Raw genomic sequence first — 13,015 nt, forward strand, 5'->3', positions numbered from 1 at the left:
AGAAGGAGGAAGGAAAGGGAGGAGGAGAAGGAGGAAGGAAGGGGAGGAAGAGGAGGAGAAGGAGGAAGGAAAGGGAGGAGAAGAAGGAGGAAGGAAAGGGAGGAGGAGGAGAAGGAGGAAGGAAGGGGAGGAAGAGGAGGAGAAGGAGGAAGGAAAGGGAGGAGGAGAAGGAGGAAGGAAGGGGAGGAAGAGGAGGAGGAGGAGGAGAAGGAGGAAGGAAAGGGAGAAGGAGGAAGGAAGGGGAGGAAGAGGAGGAGAAGGAGGAAGGAAAGAGAGGAGGAGAAGGAGGAAGAGTGGGAAGAAGAAGGAGGAGGAGGAAGAGGAGGAAAAAGGGGAGGTTGAGGAAGAGGAGGAGGAGGAGGTGTCAGGATGGAGTGAAGCCTCCTCCTCTGTCACCACACAAACTTTATTCCTGAAATCCAGATGTTTCCGTCTTTGCAGCAGCTGTATTTGTCTGTAAACAGCAGCAGACAGATCAGAATCATCCTCTTCTCCACATCACTGACTGTGACTGAGTATTATGGGATGTTTGGGGCCGATATCAGGGAGGAGGAATCAATTAATCTCACTGAGAAACACTCTTTCTTTGTATCAGTTTAAACTCAGACAGTTTGTAGAGTTCATATGCAGAGTTTGAAGACACAGAAAACCAGTCTTCACATCACTGAGACTGAGACGACTCAGACGACAGAGACTCTGATCAGATTATTGATCGACTGGACCGGACCAGAGCACAGGACACCACATTCTGGTTTTGTCTGGAGGTTGAAGGAGCTAAAACGATAAAAGCTTCAGCCACAGAGAGAGTGAAACCTATGGAGAGAGAAGTGATGTATGAGATCATGTGATCAACCAGGAGCTGCAGCAGTTTCTGGAAAATCTGTGTTAAAAAAGTCCCAGTGAAGTGAAGTTGACCTTTCACCTCTTGGACATCAGGCGTTCTACTGGACATGTTGTTGAACACAGCTTCATCCAGCTGGGCTCAAAATTAGATTCTGGCGTCTAATCGGACATCAGTTTACATGCAACAGAGAAAATGGAATAACAGACGTCGTCCTCCTCCTCAGGTGGCGGTATGCGGCCCCCCATCCTGTCCTGTCCTGTTGACTTTTCTGTCCCTCAGTAAAAAACTGAATATAAACAACTTAATAAACTTAGTAAATTCTCAACTACAGTCCCCGACCAGACGTGTCGGTCTGGGCCGGTTCAGGCTTCGTTTCCCTCTTTAAAAATAAATAAAACACAACCTCTCGCTGGTCGTACTGTGTGAAATGCACTGAATCAGCGCTGACGCTGTTTTATTTAATTCTTTACTTCGCTGGGTTCGGGCGGCTTCTCTGCTCCACTTTGTGCCGTCTGAGCACATGCATCGTCCAGTTTCAGTCCGATTAAGGCGAATACTTGCAGAAGAAAATTTATTTCCAATTGCATCATCTGGGTGTCTTAATCGGAGTTGGAGAACTCTTAGGCTACATGAACTTCAGTTGTCCACTTATAGTCCGATTGAGGCAATAATTTGTTTTTTCAAGTGTCATGTAAACGTACTGACTATTGCAATTTTTCGATTGGTCCCGTTTGCGTTCACAAAGGTCGAACTCAAATGCCAAAAACTGTAAATAAAAGTCGTGTGGCTGCAAATGTCGTTGGGTTAGTGGTCAGACAGTTTAGGTGAGTAGATGACATCCTGGCTTGTTGTCATGTTGTTGCCGATCCAGACTTTACATCAGCAGACTTTAACGCACCACGCATATGAACGGCTGCATAATACCTAATAAGGTTGGTCATATCACAGAAGACGACAGGCAGTAATGAGCCTAACACAACTTTTTTTTTTCTTTTGCCATACGAGCAAATTAATTAAAGCAGAAGTAATATTTGTGTTAATATAAGTCAGTTGTATCTTCCGACAGCAATCACTTCTATAGAGTGTTTGGTCTGAAACACGGGTCTGTCAGTCACTCTGCTCTGCTCTGAGCCGAGGAGAAAACTTATTGTATAGGCCTACTTCCTTGTATCCTACAACCTTTATCCAATGAGGAGAGAGAACGGCATAAAGGGGCGGTCCTCCATCGGCTGACAGGAAGTTAGCCAAAACGACCGGATCGCTTACTTCTGCTTTAATTGATTATTAAGTTCACAATCGCAAACATGTAAAAAAAAATAGTCGTCTCATCATAACAGCAGAGTCCATGCATCTCCTTTAGCGAACGAATGAAATGATGCGTAAAACAGTGGCTTCCTGTGATTGGTGCAGAAATAAACCGCTCTAGAGTTCACTTGATATCGGACTGAGACCAGAGAGCGGTTGGTTGGTCGGTTGAACCGGACTAAACTAACCACTAACCTTACCTAACTGTGTTTCTCCTCCTCAGATTTGTCCTCAGTGAGTGTGAAGGCCGAGGCCGAGCTGCAGCGGGACCATGAAGACCACCGGGACCACCTGGACGTCTCCGTGGTGACGACACGAGTCATCAGCCGACCTTCAACCCTTCATGGATTTAACATGGCACTTGGGCAGAGACGGGGAGGGAAGTCAGACGCCTCACTCTCCGGGAATTCTGGGAATTTAAGGAACGTGTGCGGTTGTTGAGTCAGACTGGACCGGTCTGGTGTGCGTGTTTGTGTGCGTGTTTGTGTGCGTGTGATTGTGTGTTTGTTTCACGTCAATGGGACAAAGATGGAGGCGTGAGGATGGAGTGAGGAGAGAGAGATGCTCCTCCACTAGAAACTGATCAGAGAACAGCGTTTGCGTGGACGATGGAGCAGGATTTCACACAGTAGGACCAACCGCTCCGACTGGACCTTCATTAACCCCTTCCTTCCTCCACGCGCTGCTGTGGATGGACTGTGTCAAACTGTAACTCTGACTCCAGGTCAGTTTCCTGCTGCAGCGTAGCTAAAAAAACAAAAAACAAAAAGACTCCAAACATGGCCGCCACAGCTACAGGAAGGAAGCACCTGGTGAGAGACTTTAACCATTTCATCACCTGTTACCTGTGTCGAGGTTACCTGATTAAACCGACCACGGTCACCGAGTGCCTGCACACCTGTGAGTCAAACAACACACTCAGACACACAACTGTCACATGTCCTGTTCTGTTTGACCAAATGTTTTGACTTTAAAGGTAGAGTCTGGAGTTTTGTTCGTTGCAGTTTGTAGCTATTTAAAACATTAAAACTGTTATGTTGTTATGCCGTTGTGGGGAGCTGGGAAGACGGTGTTAGCGGCCTCGAGCTAGCTCCCTACAACGGTCCTCATACTTGTTACCAGTCGAGGCTTTAGTTGTCGGTGACGGTCAGGAATCGATCCGCGGCTCCAGCGCTTCACTCAGACTGTATTTCTTTTTCTTTGCGGTTCTGACTGCTGCTGAGAGAGAGAGAGAGACGTGCTAGCACTTGTTAGCATCAGAGACAGCTAGTGGCTAGCAGCCCTGAAGGGAGTTAACAAACTTAAGTGAATTTACTCTACGAGGAGCTTAACATACAGAGGAAGCTAACATGCTAAAGGGAGTTAACTAACTTCAGTGAACTAACTCTGCCACGAGGAGCTAACATACAGAGGAAGCTAACGTGATAAAGGGAGCTAACACACAGAGGAAGGCAGCTAACGTACTAAACGGAGATAACATACAGAGGAAGCTAACGTGCTAAAGGGAGCTAACATACAGAGGAAGGCAGCTAACGTGCTGAAGGGAGCTAACATACAGAGGAAGCTAACGTGCTAAAGGGAGCTAACATACAGAGGAAGGCAGCTAATGTGCTAAAAGGAGCTAACATACAGAGGAAGCTAACGTGATAAAGGGAGCTAACATAAAGAGGAAGCTAATGTGCTAAAGGGAGCTAACATACAGAGGAAGCTATATCGTGCTAAAGGGAGCTAACCGATAATATAATACATCCATGGAGCTAGAGGAAGCTAACGTGCTTAAGGGAGCTAACATACAGAGAAGGAAGCTAACGTGCTAAAGGGAGCTAACATACAGAGGAAGCTGCTAAAGGGAGCTAATTCAAATTCAATTCAAATTCAAAACAACTTTATTAATCCCATAAGGGGCAATTCATTTTGAGCAGCAGGTTGTTGTGGTTTGTATGGCCTACATGGCCCACAATAAATAGACAATAAAAATATAATCAGTACAACACACATCAGACAACTAACAGCTAACATACAGAGGAAGGCAGCTAACGTGCTAAAGGGAGCTAACATAGAGGAAGCTAACATGCTAAAGGGAGCTAACATACAGAGGAAGCTAACATGCTAAAGGGAGCCAACATACAGAGGAAGGCAGCTAACGTGCTAAAGGGAGCTAACATATAGAGGAAGCTAACGTGCTAAAGGGAGCTAACCTTTCTGAGGGAACTAGGAAGCTCTTTTCTTCTTTTTTTGATCTGCCGCTGTAACGTTAGAGACTGATTTAACGTGTTGCTGTTGTTCCTCTGCAGTCTGTAAGAGCTGCATCGTGCAGCACTTTGAGGAGAGTAATGACTGTCCCAAATGTGGGATTCAGGTCCACGAGACCAACCCACTGGAGATGCTCAGGTAGGATCTACTTCCTGCTTCCTCCCTTCTTCATGCCTTCTTTGGTTGTCTTTCTATCCTCTGTTTAACTTCCTATCAACCTCTTTATCGCCTCTTTCTCTTCTCTTCTCACATCCTCCTGCTCAGGTTGGACAACACCCTGGAGGAGATCATTTTCAAGCTCGTGCCGGGACTCAGAGAAAGTGAGTTTTGCCAGATGGACGGCCGCGTTCATCTGTTTCTTCAGTTTCCATGTGACAAATCATGTGAAAATCAAATCCCAACATTACCCAAACAACATCCAAATAATCCATCACTGTGGCATATTTCTATTATTTAGCTGTGTAATGTTTATAAAAACATCTGGACTGCTAGGGCGCGATGCTAACCACTGAGCTACACCCTAGTTTTCTCCAACAACAGCATCACACCTCCTGAAAACCAGTCCAACGTGACCTCAGGTTGTTGTTTTCATCTGTTGAATAAAAACACAAACAAACTAAGGCGTGGTTAACTCACAAAGCAACACCCAAGAACATGGAGCAGCTTCTTGGCAGCACAGTTCAGGCTTAGTGGGTAGAAGTTGGGGGTTTAGCTGTTAGCTGTTGTATAATATTTCTGAAAACACAGACAGACCAGTGTTTCGCTGACCCACAAGCTACACCCAAGAACATCAAAACATCTTCTTGGAAAAACCCTAAAAAAAAATCCAGACTGAGTGAGGATTAGTGAGCTGAAGTTTGTTTTGTTTGCAGCTGTTGTACAACGGCAGCACAATTAGCATGTTGCTAACCACTGAGCGTCAGCATAGTAGTCACCAAGAACATCATAACATCTCTTTGACAACATAACCCGGACTCAGGTTGTGTGATGTTGGCAAAAACTAGTGCTGGGCATAGATATTTATTTTTCATCTCACTGCAATCCTGTAGTTAATCTAGATTAAAATGCTAGATTTGAATTATGCCAAAGACATTCAAAAAATCTTAATAATGAAAACGCATCACAAACTGCTTGAGAAAGCTGGTCTACTATAATATTTGGTTTGAAAAATAATGTTCAATAAGATTGACTTTGGTGTTTAATGTTTTATTTTGTTAGACAATTGGCAAGGCAAGGCAATTTTATTTGTATAGCCCGTTTTTACAAACAGTTTGTCTCAAAGGGCTTTACATGGCATCGTAACAACATCCTCTGTCCTTAGACCCTCACATCCACTGTGGAAAAACTCCATAGAAAACCCTTTAACACTCGAATAAAGTTAGGCAATCTCACACACCCTCTGATAACATGACATTATTGAACATATTGGAATATATTCTGATACCCAATGGCAAAAAGTAATTATTAGCACTATAGAAAGAGACACACAGCAGGAAAGCAGCAACCTTTCTACACAGACTATATATGTTTGCATGTCATCAACTATTTGTGCAGATTCTTAAACCCATCTGCAAAATGTCCACAAATACAGCTGTCAGCAGCATCTGTACCTACAACCCTTCACCTCAAGAAGAGCCAACTGAGACTGTGAGTGTCAGGTGTCACTCTCAGCGTTGGCATGGTCCGGTCAAATAAAATAAAACTCATCAGTACAGTTACTTGATCCCGGATTCTTGGATACTTGGATATTTCCAGGTATAGCTGAGTAGAGCTGAGGGTTTTGTTTGTAGCTGTTGAAGGGTGTTTTTGAACACACTGCAACAAAAACACTGCACTTTCAGGGTGTTGCTAACCACTGAGCGACACCCCAGTGGTCACCAAGAACATCAAAACATCTTAATGACAACAGGTTCAGTAAGAGGTGAGCTCAGGTTGTGTGATGTTGGTTAAAACACAGATAAACTGGGGTGTTGTTAACCACCACTGAGTAAATCACCATAGTTTTCACCAACAACAGCATCTCACCTCCATGGCAACACCCTGGAAACCAGGCTCAGTGCAAAGTGACCCCAGGGTTTTGTTTTCAGCTGTTGTATAAAAACACAAACAAACTAAGGCGTGGTTAACCCACAAACAACACACAAGAACATGGACCAACTCCATGTCCACGCCACTCAAGCTTAAAGGAGAATTCCGGCCATTTTGACCCCTAAATGGTTTTCCTGATAGTCACCCAGTGTTGGAGGGAGCAAAAAAACGCGACTAAAAAAACAAAACAAAAAAACTAACTAAAACCGTAGTTACACCATGGCTACCCGGCGCTAGTGATAGCCACAACGCTAACCCATGGGGGCAATTCTTTCAACCACAACAAACACTCAGAAAACAACCAGATATCTGATCTGAGAAATCAGAGAATTGAGTGACACCGCTTTTAGCCAATCATTTTTAACTTAACCAATCTTTTTTTTTTTACCGAAAGTCTTACACCACTGGACGATATGCAGCGTTGCATTTAGGTGCAACTCCAAAAAGGAGGACAAATAAGCGTCCGGCTTGACAAGGCATTTAACTCATTGAGTGCCAACCACGTAATTTCTCGTTTTTCGTTCCCATGCGTTGAGTGCCAACAACGTAATTTTACGTTTTTTGCTTTTTTTTTATATTATGAAAATAGACACTTTAATACACATTATATGTAAATTTGGGGAATCTACGAGGAGGAGAACTGAAATAGATGACGATCAAAGTCACATGACAGCTCATGATCTGGAAGTTTTTATCATAACTCGGCTTCTGCAAACGAGTTCTGCATGCAGATGCAGCGCAGCTGCTCTGCTCTCACCCGCGCTGCTGCTCCAGCTGCTCGAGCTGCTCGGAGCTGAACCAGGAAGCTCTCAGCCGACAGTCCGCCCGGTCTTCATCTGGAGCAACACCGTGTCCTCCCCAAAGTCCTCCCGCGGTAAAATCTGATGGTCTCTGGGCCAAAGCAGACCGGCATCACCGACCCGAACCACAGAAGGACCGCGACCACCGGCGGGACCGGTCTTCCCGAGCCGCGGTGGCCGACTGACCCTCACGCTCCGCGGGGAGAAGCTGTGACACGGCACGGTGCGTCTGTGTTATTGTTGTTTAGTGGCGCCCCCCCCCGCCCCCGATGGTGGCTTTGTGAATAGAACAACCATTGTTGTATATATTTATCTTATACGAGCCCTTTGGTCCAGAAATGCGAGTGTGAGAAGAGCGACAGACACAAACAGCGCACCTTTCATAAAAGACGCTCTATCTCTTTTCTAGAAAAAAAGGAGGGATTTTGGTGAAACCCAGCCATGTTTAGCTTGACTTTTCTCAGGAACAGAGGCACGTAGAAACAAACGGTTTGTGGCCACTTGAAGCATTAAGGTAAACCTTTCAATTGAGCCACAGTATGTGTTGGTGGCAATAATATAGAATACACTGTGGCTCTACATAAAAAGTCAAAAATGGTCTAAATTGCCGGTACACTTGACTAAAACTTTGGAAAGGAGCGCGGCACTCAATGAGTTAAATTCCGGACTGTCCGGCCTAAATCCGGACGTATGGCCACCCTAGCAGACAGACTAGTGTTTTTCTGACCCACAACAAGATAAACTCCCTAGTTTTGACGAGAACATCTTGGAAAAACCCTGAAAAAAACCAGACAGACTGAAGAGAAGTGAGCTGCAGCTGGTGTAGCTACAGTGTTTTTGAACACCAACAAAAACACTGCACTTTCAGGGTGTTGCTAACCACTGAGCGACACCCTAGTGTTTATGAAGCTTCCTCATAGGGCTGGGACGATACGCTTTTCTCCCGATTCGATTCTTCTACGATTTTTTGGATGCCGATTCAATTTAAATTGCGATTCTACGATATTGCCAATTTTCTCGATTTTTAGTCTGCATTTTTAACACCAGTGATACAGTTGAATGATTATGATTATTCCAGGAACCATATTTCCCCCCAAAATACACATCACATGTAAGTCAGTTTTAAATATTTATTCAGCAGAAATATATATATACGTTTACTCTCTTTTCAAAAGCCTGGACTGCATAAAAGAGGCAAAAATAAAAGAGTATAGAAAAAACAGACTTCTGAAACCTTAATGACAAAATGAGATATAGACCTGCTACATTTTAACATTTATCTGCACACAAATACTGTAACATACTCCATTATAAAGTGAACTTAAACCCTTTTCAAAACCTGGACTCTCTGGATGTAAAAAAGGTGAACAAATGCACATGTGAATCGATTTTTTCTCCCACCCCTACTTCCTCATGACTCCGGCTGAGATTTGTCCTTTTTTTTAGCTCTTGCTGGAAGCAGCTCGGCCTCGACAGATAAAAGTGAACGACAGCTTCATGTCCAAACAGTGACACACATCCAGGCCAAGTTCTAACTGTCAGCTCCGCTTTAGTGTCTGTGCTCTTCATCTTCATTTCACGTGGCTGAAAAACAACCCCCCCCCCCCCCCCCCCCCCCCTTTCCTCCACTCTGACACCCTATTGAAGTTCTTGCGATCAAAACAAAATTCCTGCCGTGCCGTATGCTGAGCTGCAGCATCGTAACAGATCATGTCGTCAGGTGGACGGAGAGTATCTGTCAGCGTGGCGGTTATTTTTATTTTTAGAGGAGTGGGTTTTAAAACGAGATGAAGATGTACGACCTTCTCCGGGTCGACACGTCGTCTAACTAAAGCTGTGATGCCGCTATCGTTTTATGGCTCCATAACTTCACCTGCGCTGACAGAGCGCTCCGCTGCGGCCCCGACGCCCGGAAAACAGCAGATATTTATGGTTGATCAGCTCAGCTCGGCCGGGTGGAGTCATACACTGCAAAAACTCTAAATCTTTCCAAGAATATTTGTCTTATTTCTTGTGAAAATGTCTAATTTCTAGTCAAAACTAATCTCTTTCCACTTAAAATAAGACTCATCACCTAAAAATTAACTTGTTTTTAGATCATTTTCACTTGTTTCAAACAAATTTTCACTTGAAATAAGTAGAAAAATCTGCCAGTGAAAGCAAGTTTTTTGTGCTTGTAATAAGAAAGAAAAACTTGCTCCACTATCTACTATGATTTCAAGTTAAAATCTGCTTGAAAGAAGTAAAAAGTGTCTAAAAACAAGCTGCTTTTTAATGTGATGAGTCTTATTTTAAGTAGAATGAGATTTGTTTTGACTAGAAATAAGACAAATATTCTTGGTAAAATTTTGAGTTTTTGCAGTGTAGGAATTCTGGTTTTACAGATTCAGCTGCGCCGACACCACATCTGACTATTAGTTTTTTATTTATTTATTTTTTTTTTAACTTTTTTTATTCTAATTTAACAAACCATCCATGCACAGTTTCCATCCACAGAAACAACTGGTGAAGTTTCCTCCTTCGTTTGGATGATGATGGTAACCAGGACGATATGTGATGATATCAGAGAAGGATAGGAGGACACATATGAACAGACAGATAAAAGTACAATTAAAAAACATCTACACAGTGAACTTACATGTTCTGGGACGAAGCATCATCCTCATCCTCACACTTGAGTGTTTTATCTGTTGTTGCTGTGGTTTGGTTTATTAAAGGGATAGTAGCATTTTTTAAAAAGTGGGGTTGTATGATCTACAAATAGCTCCTAAGTACTTTAATTGCAGTAGAAGACTCTCTGCACTCCTCCCGTTAGCAACGCCAGCCCATAATAGCCCTGCCCAGAGATTTACAACATACAGTGTTGTGAATGGACCCAAAGAAACGGCCTATTTTCACGGCCTAAAAGAGGTTTTACCTGAAAAAAAACACACAGTTCCATTGTTCGCTATAATATAATTTTTTCCAGTCCTTCAAAGTGCAGGAAAAACACAGTTTTTATTTGGAGCTAACCACCTCACGTATCCCTCCGCCCAGGGTTAGCGCCCGCCGACCAGCAGTTGGTTAGGTCCAAATAAAAACTGTGTTTTTCCTGCACTTTGAAGGGCTGGAAAAAAATATATTATAGCGAACAATGGAACTGTGTATTTTTTTTCAGGTAAAACCTCTTTTAGGCCGTGAAAATAGTCCGTTTCTTTGGGTCTGTTCACAACACTGTATGTTGTAAATCTCTGGGCAGGGCTATTATGGGCTGGCGTTGCTAACAGGAGGAGTGCAGAGAGTCTTCTACTGCAATTAAAGTACTTAGGGGCTATTTGGAGATCATACAACCCCACTTTAAAAAAATGCTACTATCCCTTTAAGATCCCCATTAGCTTTTGCAAGGCAGCAGCTATTCTCCCTGGGGTCTTTTCAGTTTCATAAGTGACAATAAAAACCATCTGCAAACAACACAACAAAAATACATACAGAAGACACAGACTTAATACATACAGTACACATACAAACAAAACATCCAAAACCAACACCAAACATAAACATTACAGCTTTTACTATGTATCCTGTCACACAAAGATGCCATGAGCCAATTTACAGATTTACACTAATGGTCAAAATTATGATCCAGTCAATAATCTCTTAGTTTCATTTTAAAACGAACCATGTTTCTTTGTTGTTAGGGCTTTACGCTCCTTCATAGCTCTATATAATACTGTACGTTGAGAAAGTGTCCTGGGTAAAATAAAATAACCTCCAGCAGCATGTCCAGTTGAGTAATTATGCATGTCTGAACTAAAAGATGATTTTCTATAAAAAAAACAAAAACAAACATGTGGCATTTTTGTTACCAAACCATCAACAAATAGGTATGACTTTAACATCCAGCCAAATGTGGAAATGTGGTAAAATGTAAAAAAAAAAAAAGGAAAAAAGTGCAACCAGTTCTGTTCAGTGTGATTGACGGGTCTCAGGTCTCTGTCGTCATGGCGCCTGGAGGAAAAGAGAAGGAAAAAAAAAAAGCAGCTTCCATTTATCAGTTTAGCATCAAATTCCCCGTCTGTTCTCCAAAGACGTTTAAGTTTCGGACTAAATTCAATAAAGAGAAAATGAGTTTTCTGAGATTTCAGTCACAGATTTCAGTCTGTTTGTGTCTCTGAGCTGTTTCTGAATCTTTTCTTTTCTTTTCTTTTCTTCTCTTTCCTCTGTGAACCAGGAGAGGAACAGCAGGAACTGGAGTTCTGGAAGAAGAACCAGCCCAAAGAGAACGGACAAGGTGGAGTACCGACCGTCTGTGAGGAATCTCCCCGCTTTGAGATTACTTTCTTTCTTTCTTTCTTTCTTTGTGTTTTTTTTCTTGTTTTGCGTCTGATTCACAGTTTCCGTCGAACTCTCACTTTTAGAGGCGACAGGGAGTTTCTGATGATTCATCATATTTTGAGCTCATTCATCTAAATCTGGGGAATTTCCTCTTCTTACGTCAAAACCAGCCAAACCTCTAGTTTAAGATCTGATTCATTGATAAACTCTTTAAAGGGATAGTAGCATTTTTTTTAAAGTGGGGTTGTATGATCTCCAAATAGCCCCTAAGTACTTTAATTGCAGTAGAAGACTCTCTGCACTCCTCCCGTTAGCAATGCCAGCCCATAATAGCCCTGCCCAGAGATTTACATTGTTGTGAGTGGACCCAAACAAACGGCCTATTTTCACGGCCTAAAAGAGGTTTTACCTGAAAAGAAAACACACAGTTCCATTGTTTGCTATAATATAATTTTTTCCAGCCCTTCAAACTGCAGGAAAAACTCAGTTTTTATTTGGACCGAACCAACTCACGTATCCCTCCGCCCAGGGTTAGCGCCCGCCGATCAGCAGTTGGTTAGGTCCAAATAAAAACAGCGTTTTTCCTGCACTTTGAAGGGCTGGAAAAAATTATATTATAGCGAACAATGGAACTGTGTATTTTTTTTCAGGTAAAACCTCTTTTAGGCCGTGAAAATAGGCCGTTTCTTTGGGTCTGTTCACAACACTGTATGTTGTAAATCTCTGGGCAGGGCTATTATGGGCTGGCGTTGCTAACGGGAGGAGTGCAGAGAGTCTTCTACTGCAATTAAAGTACTTAGGGGCTATTTGTAGATCATACAACCCCACTTAAAAAAAATGATACTATCCCTTTAAGGTTTTAATGGCGTTTTCTCCTCCAACCTGCAGCAGAAAGCCTGAGGTGTCAGAGGTTTGGGCCGCCTGACGTCGGGGGCGACGGCGGTGACGGCGGCGGCGACGATGGCGAAGGCGGCGGCGATGACGACTACCACCGGAGCGACCCTCAGATCGCCATCTGTCTGGACTGTCTACGCAACACGGGGCAGTCAGGAGAGAGCACGGTCACGGTCTGGGTCTTTATCAACTTATTAACATTATAAATATCATTAAAATTCATTAGAATAAGAGTTATTTTCTGTGTTGATTATCTCGTCTTGGAAAAAAAAAAAAATTCCTGCCTCGCTGCTTAACTCAGCCTCTAATAGAGTTTGTCTTTGCTCCAATCAGGATCTGATGAAGAGGTTCATCCGCTGCTCCAGTCGAGTCACCGTGGGAACAATTAAGAAGTTTCTCAGTCTTAAACTGAAGCTGCCCAGCTCCTACGAGGTAAAGAGCGCATCCACGCCACGAGCTGACAGTCTGTTAGCTCTGCTGCTGCTACGTCGCTAATGGTCAAAGTTTTTTTTACATC

At 43.2% G+C, this 13,015-nt stretch overlaps 1 protein-coding gene across 4 annotated transcripts in view; it reads left to right on the forward strand.

Moving 5' to 3' along the window:
* The window catches only part of pcgf5a (polycomb group ring finger 5a), a 28,263-nt gene that overhangs the window by 3,661 nt on the left and 11,587 nt on the right, over positions 1 to 13,015 (forward strand). The window contains exons 2-7 of one of the 4 annotated variants that reach the window (XM_083987788.1): positions 2,373 to 3,049; positions 4,444 to 4,540; positions 4,667 to 4,722; positions 11,501 to 11,560; positions 12,493 to 12,677; positions 12,832 to 12,930. In XM_083987788.1, coding sequence (XP_083843914.1) covers positions 2,929 to 3,049; positions 4,444 to 4,540; positions 4,667 to 4,722; positions 11,501 to 11,560; positions 12,493 to 12,677; positions 12,832 to 12,930 — 618 coding nt within the window. In that variant the 5' untranslated portion in view covers positions 2,373 to 2,928. The remainder of the gene's footprint in view (positions 1 to 2,372; positions 3,050 to 4,443; positions 4,541 to 4,666; positions 4,723 to 11,500; positions 11,561 to 12,492; positions 12,678 to 12,831; positions 12,931 to 13,015) is intronic. The other 3 variants (XM_083987790.1, XM_083987789.1, XM_083987791.1) reach the window with 3 other exon arrangements.

The sequence above is a fragment of the Trachurus trachurus genome (assembly GCF_905171665.1).
Source record: "Trachurus trachurus genome assembly, chromosome: 15".
In the NCBI taxonomy this organism is placed as follows: domain Eukaryota; kingdom Metazoa; phylum Chordata; class Actinopteri; order Carangiformes; family Carangidae; genus Trachurus; species Trachurus trachurus.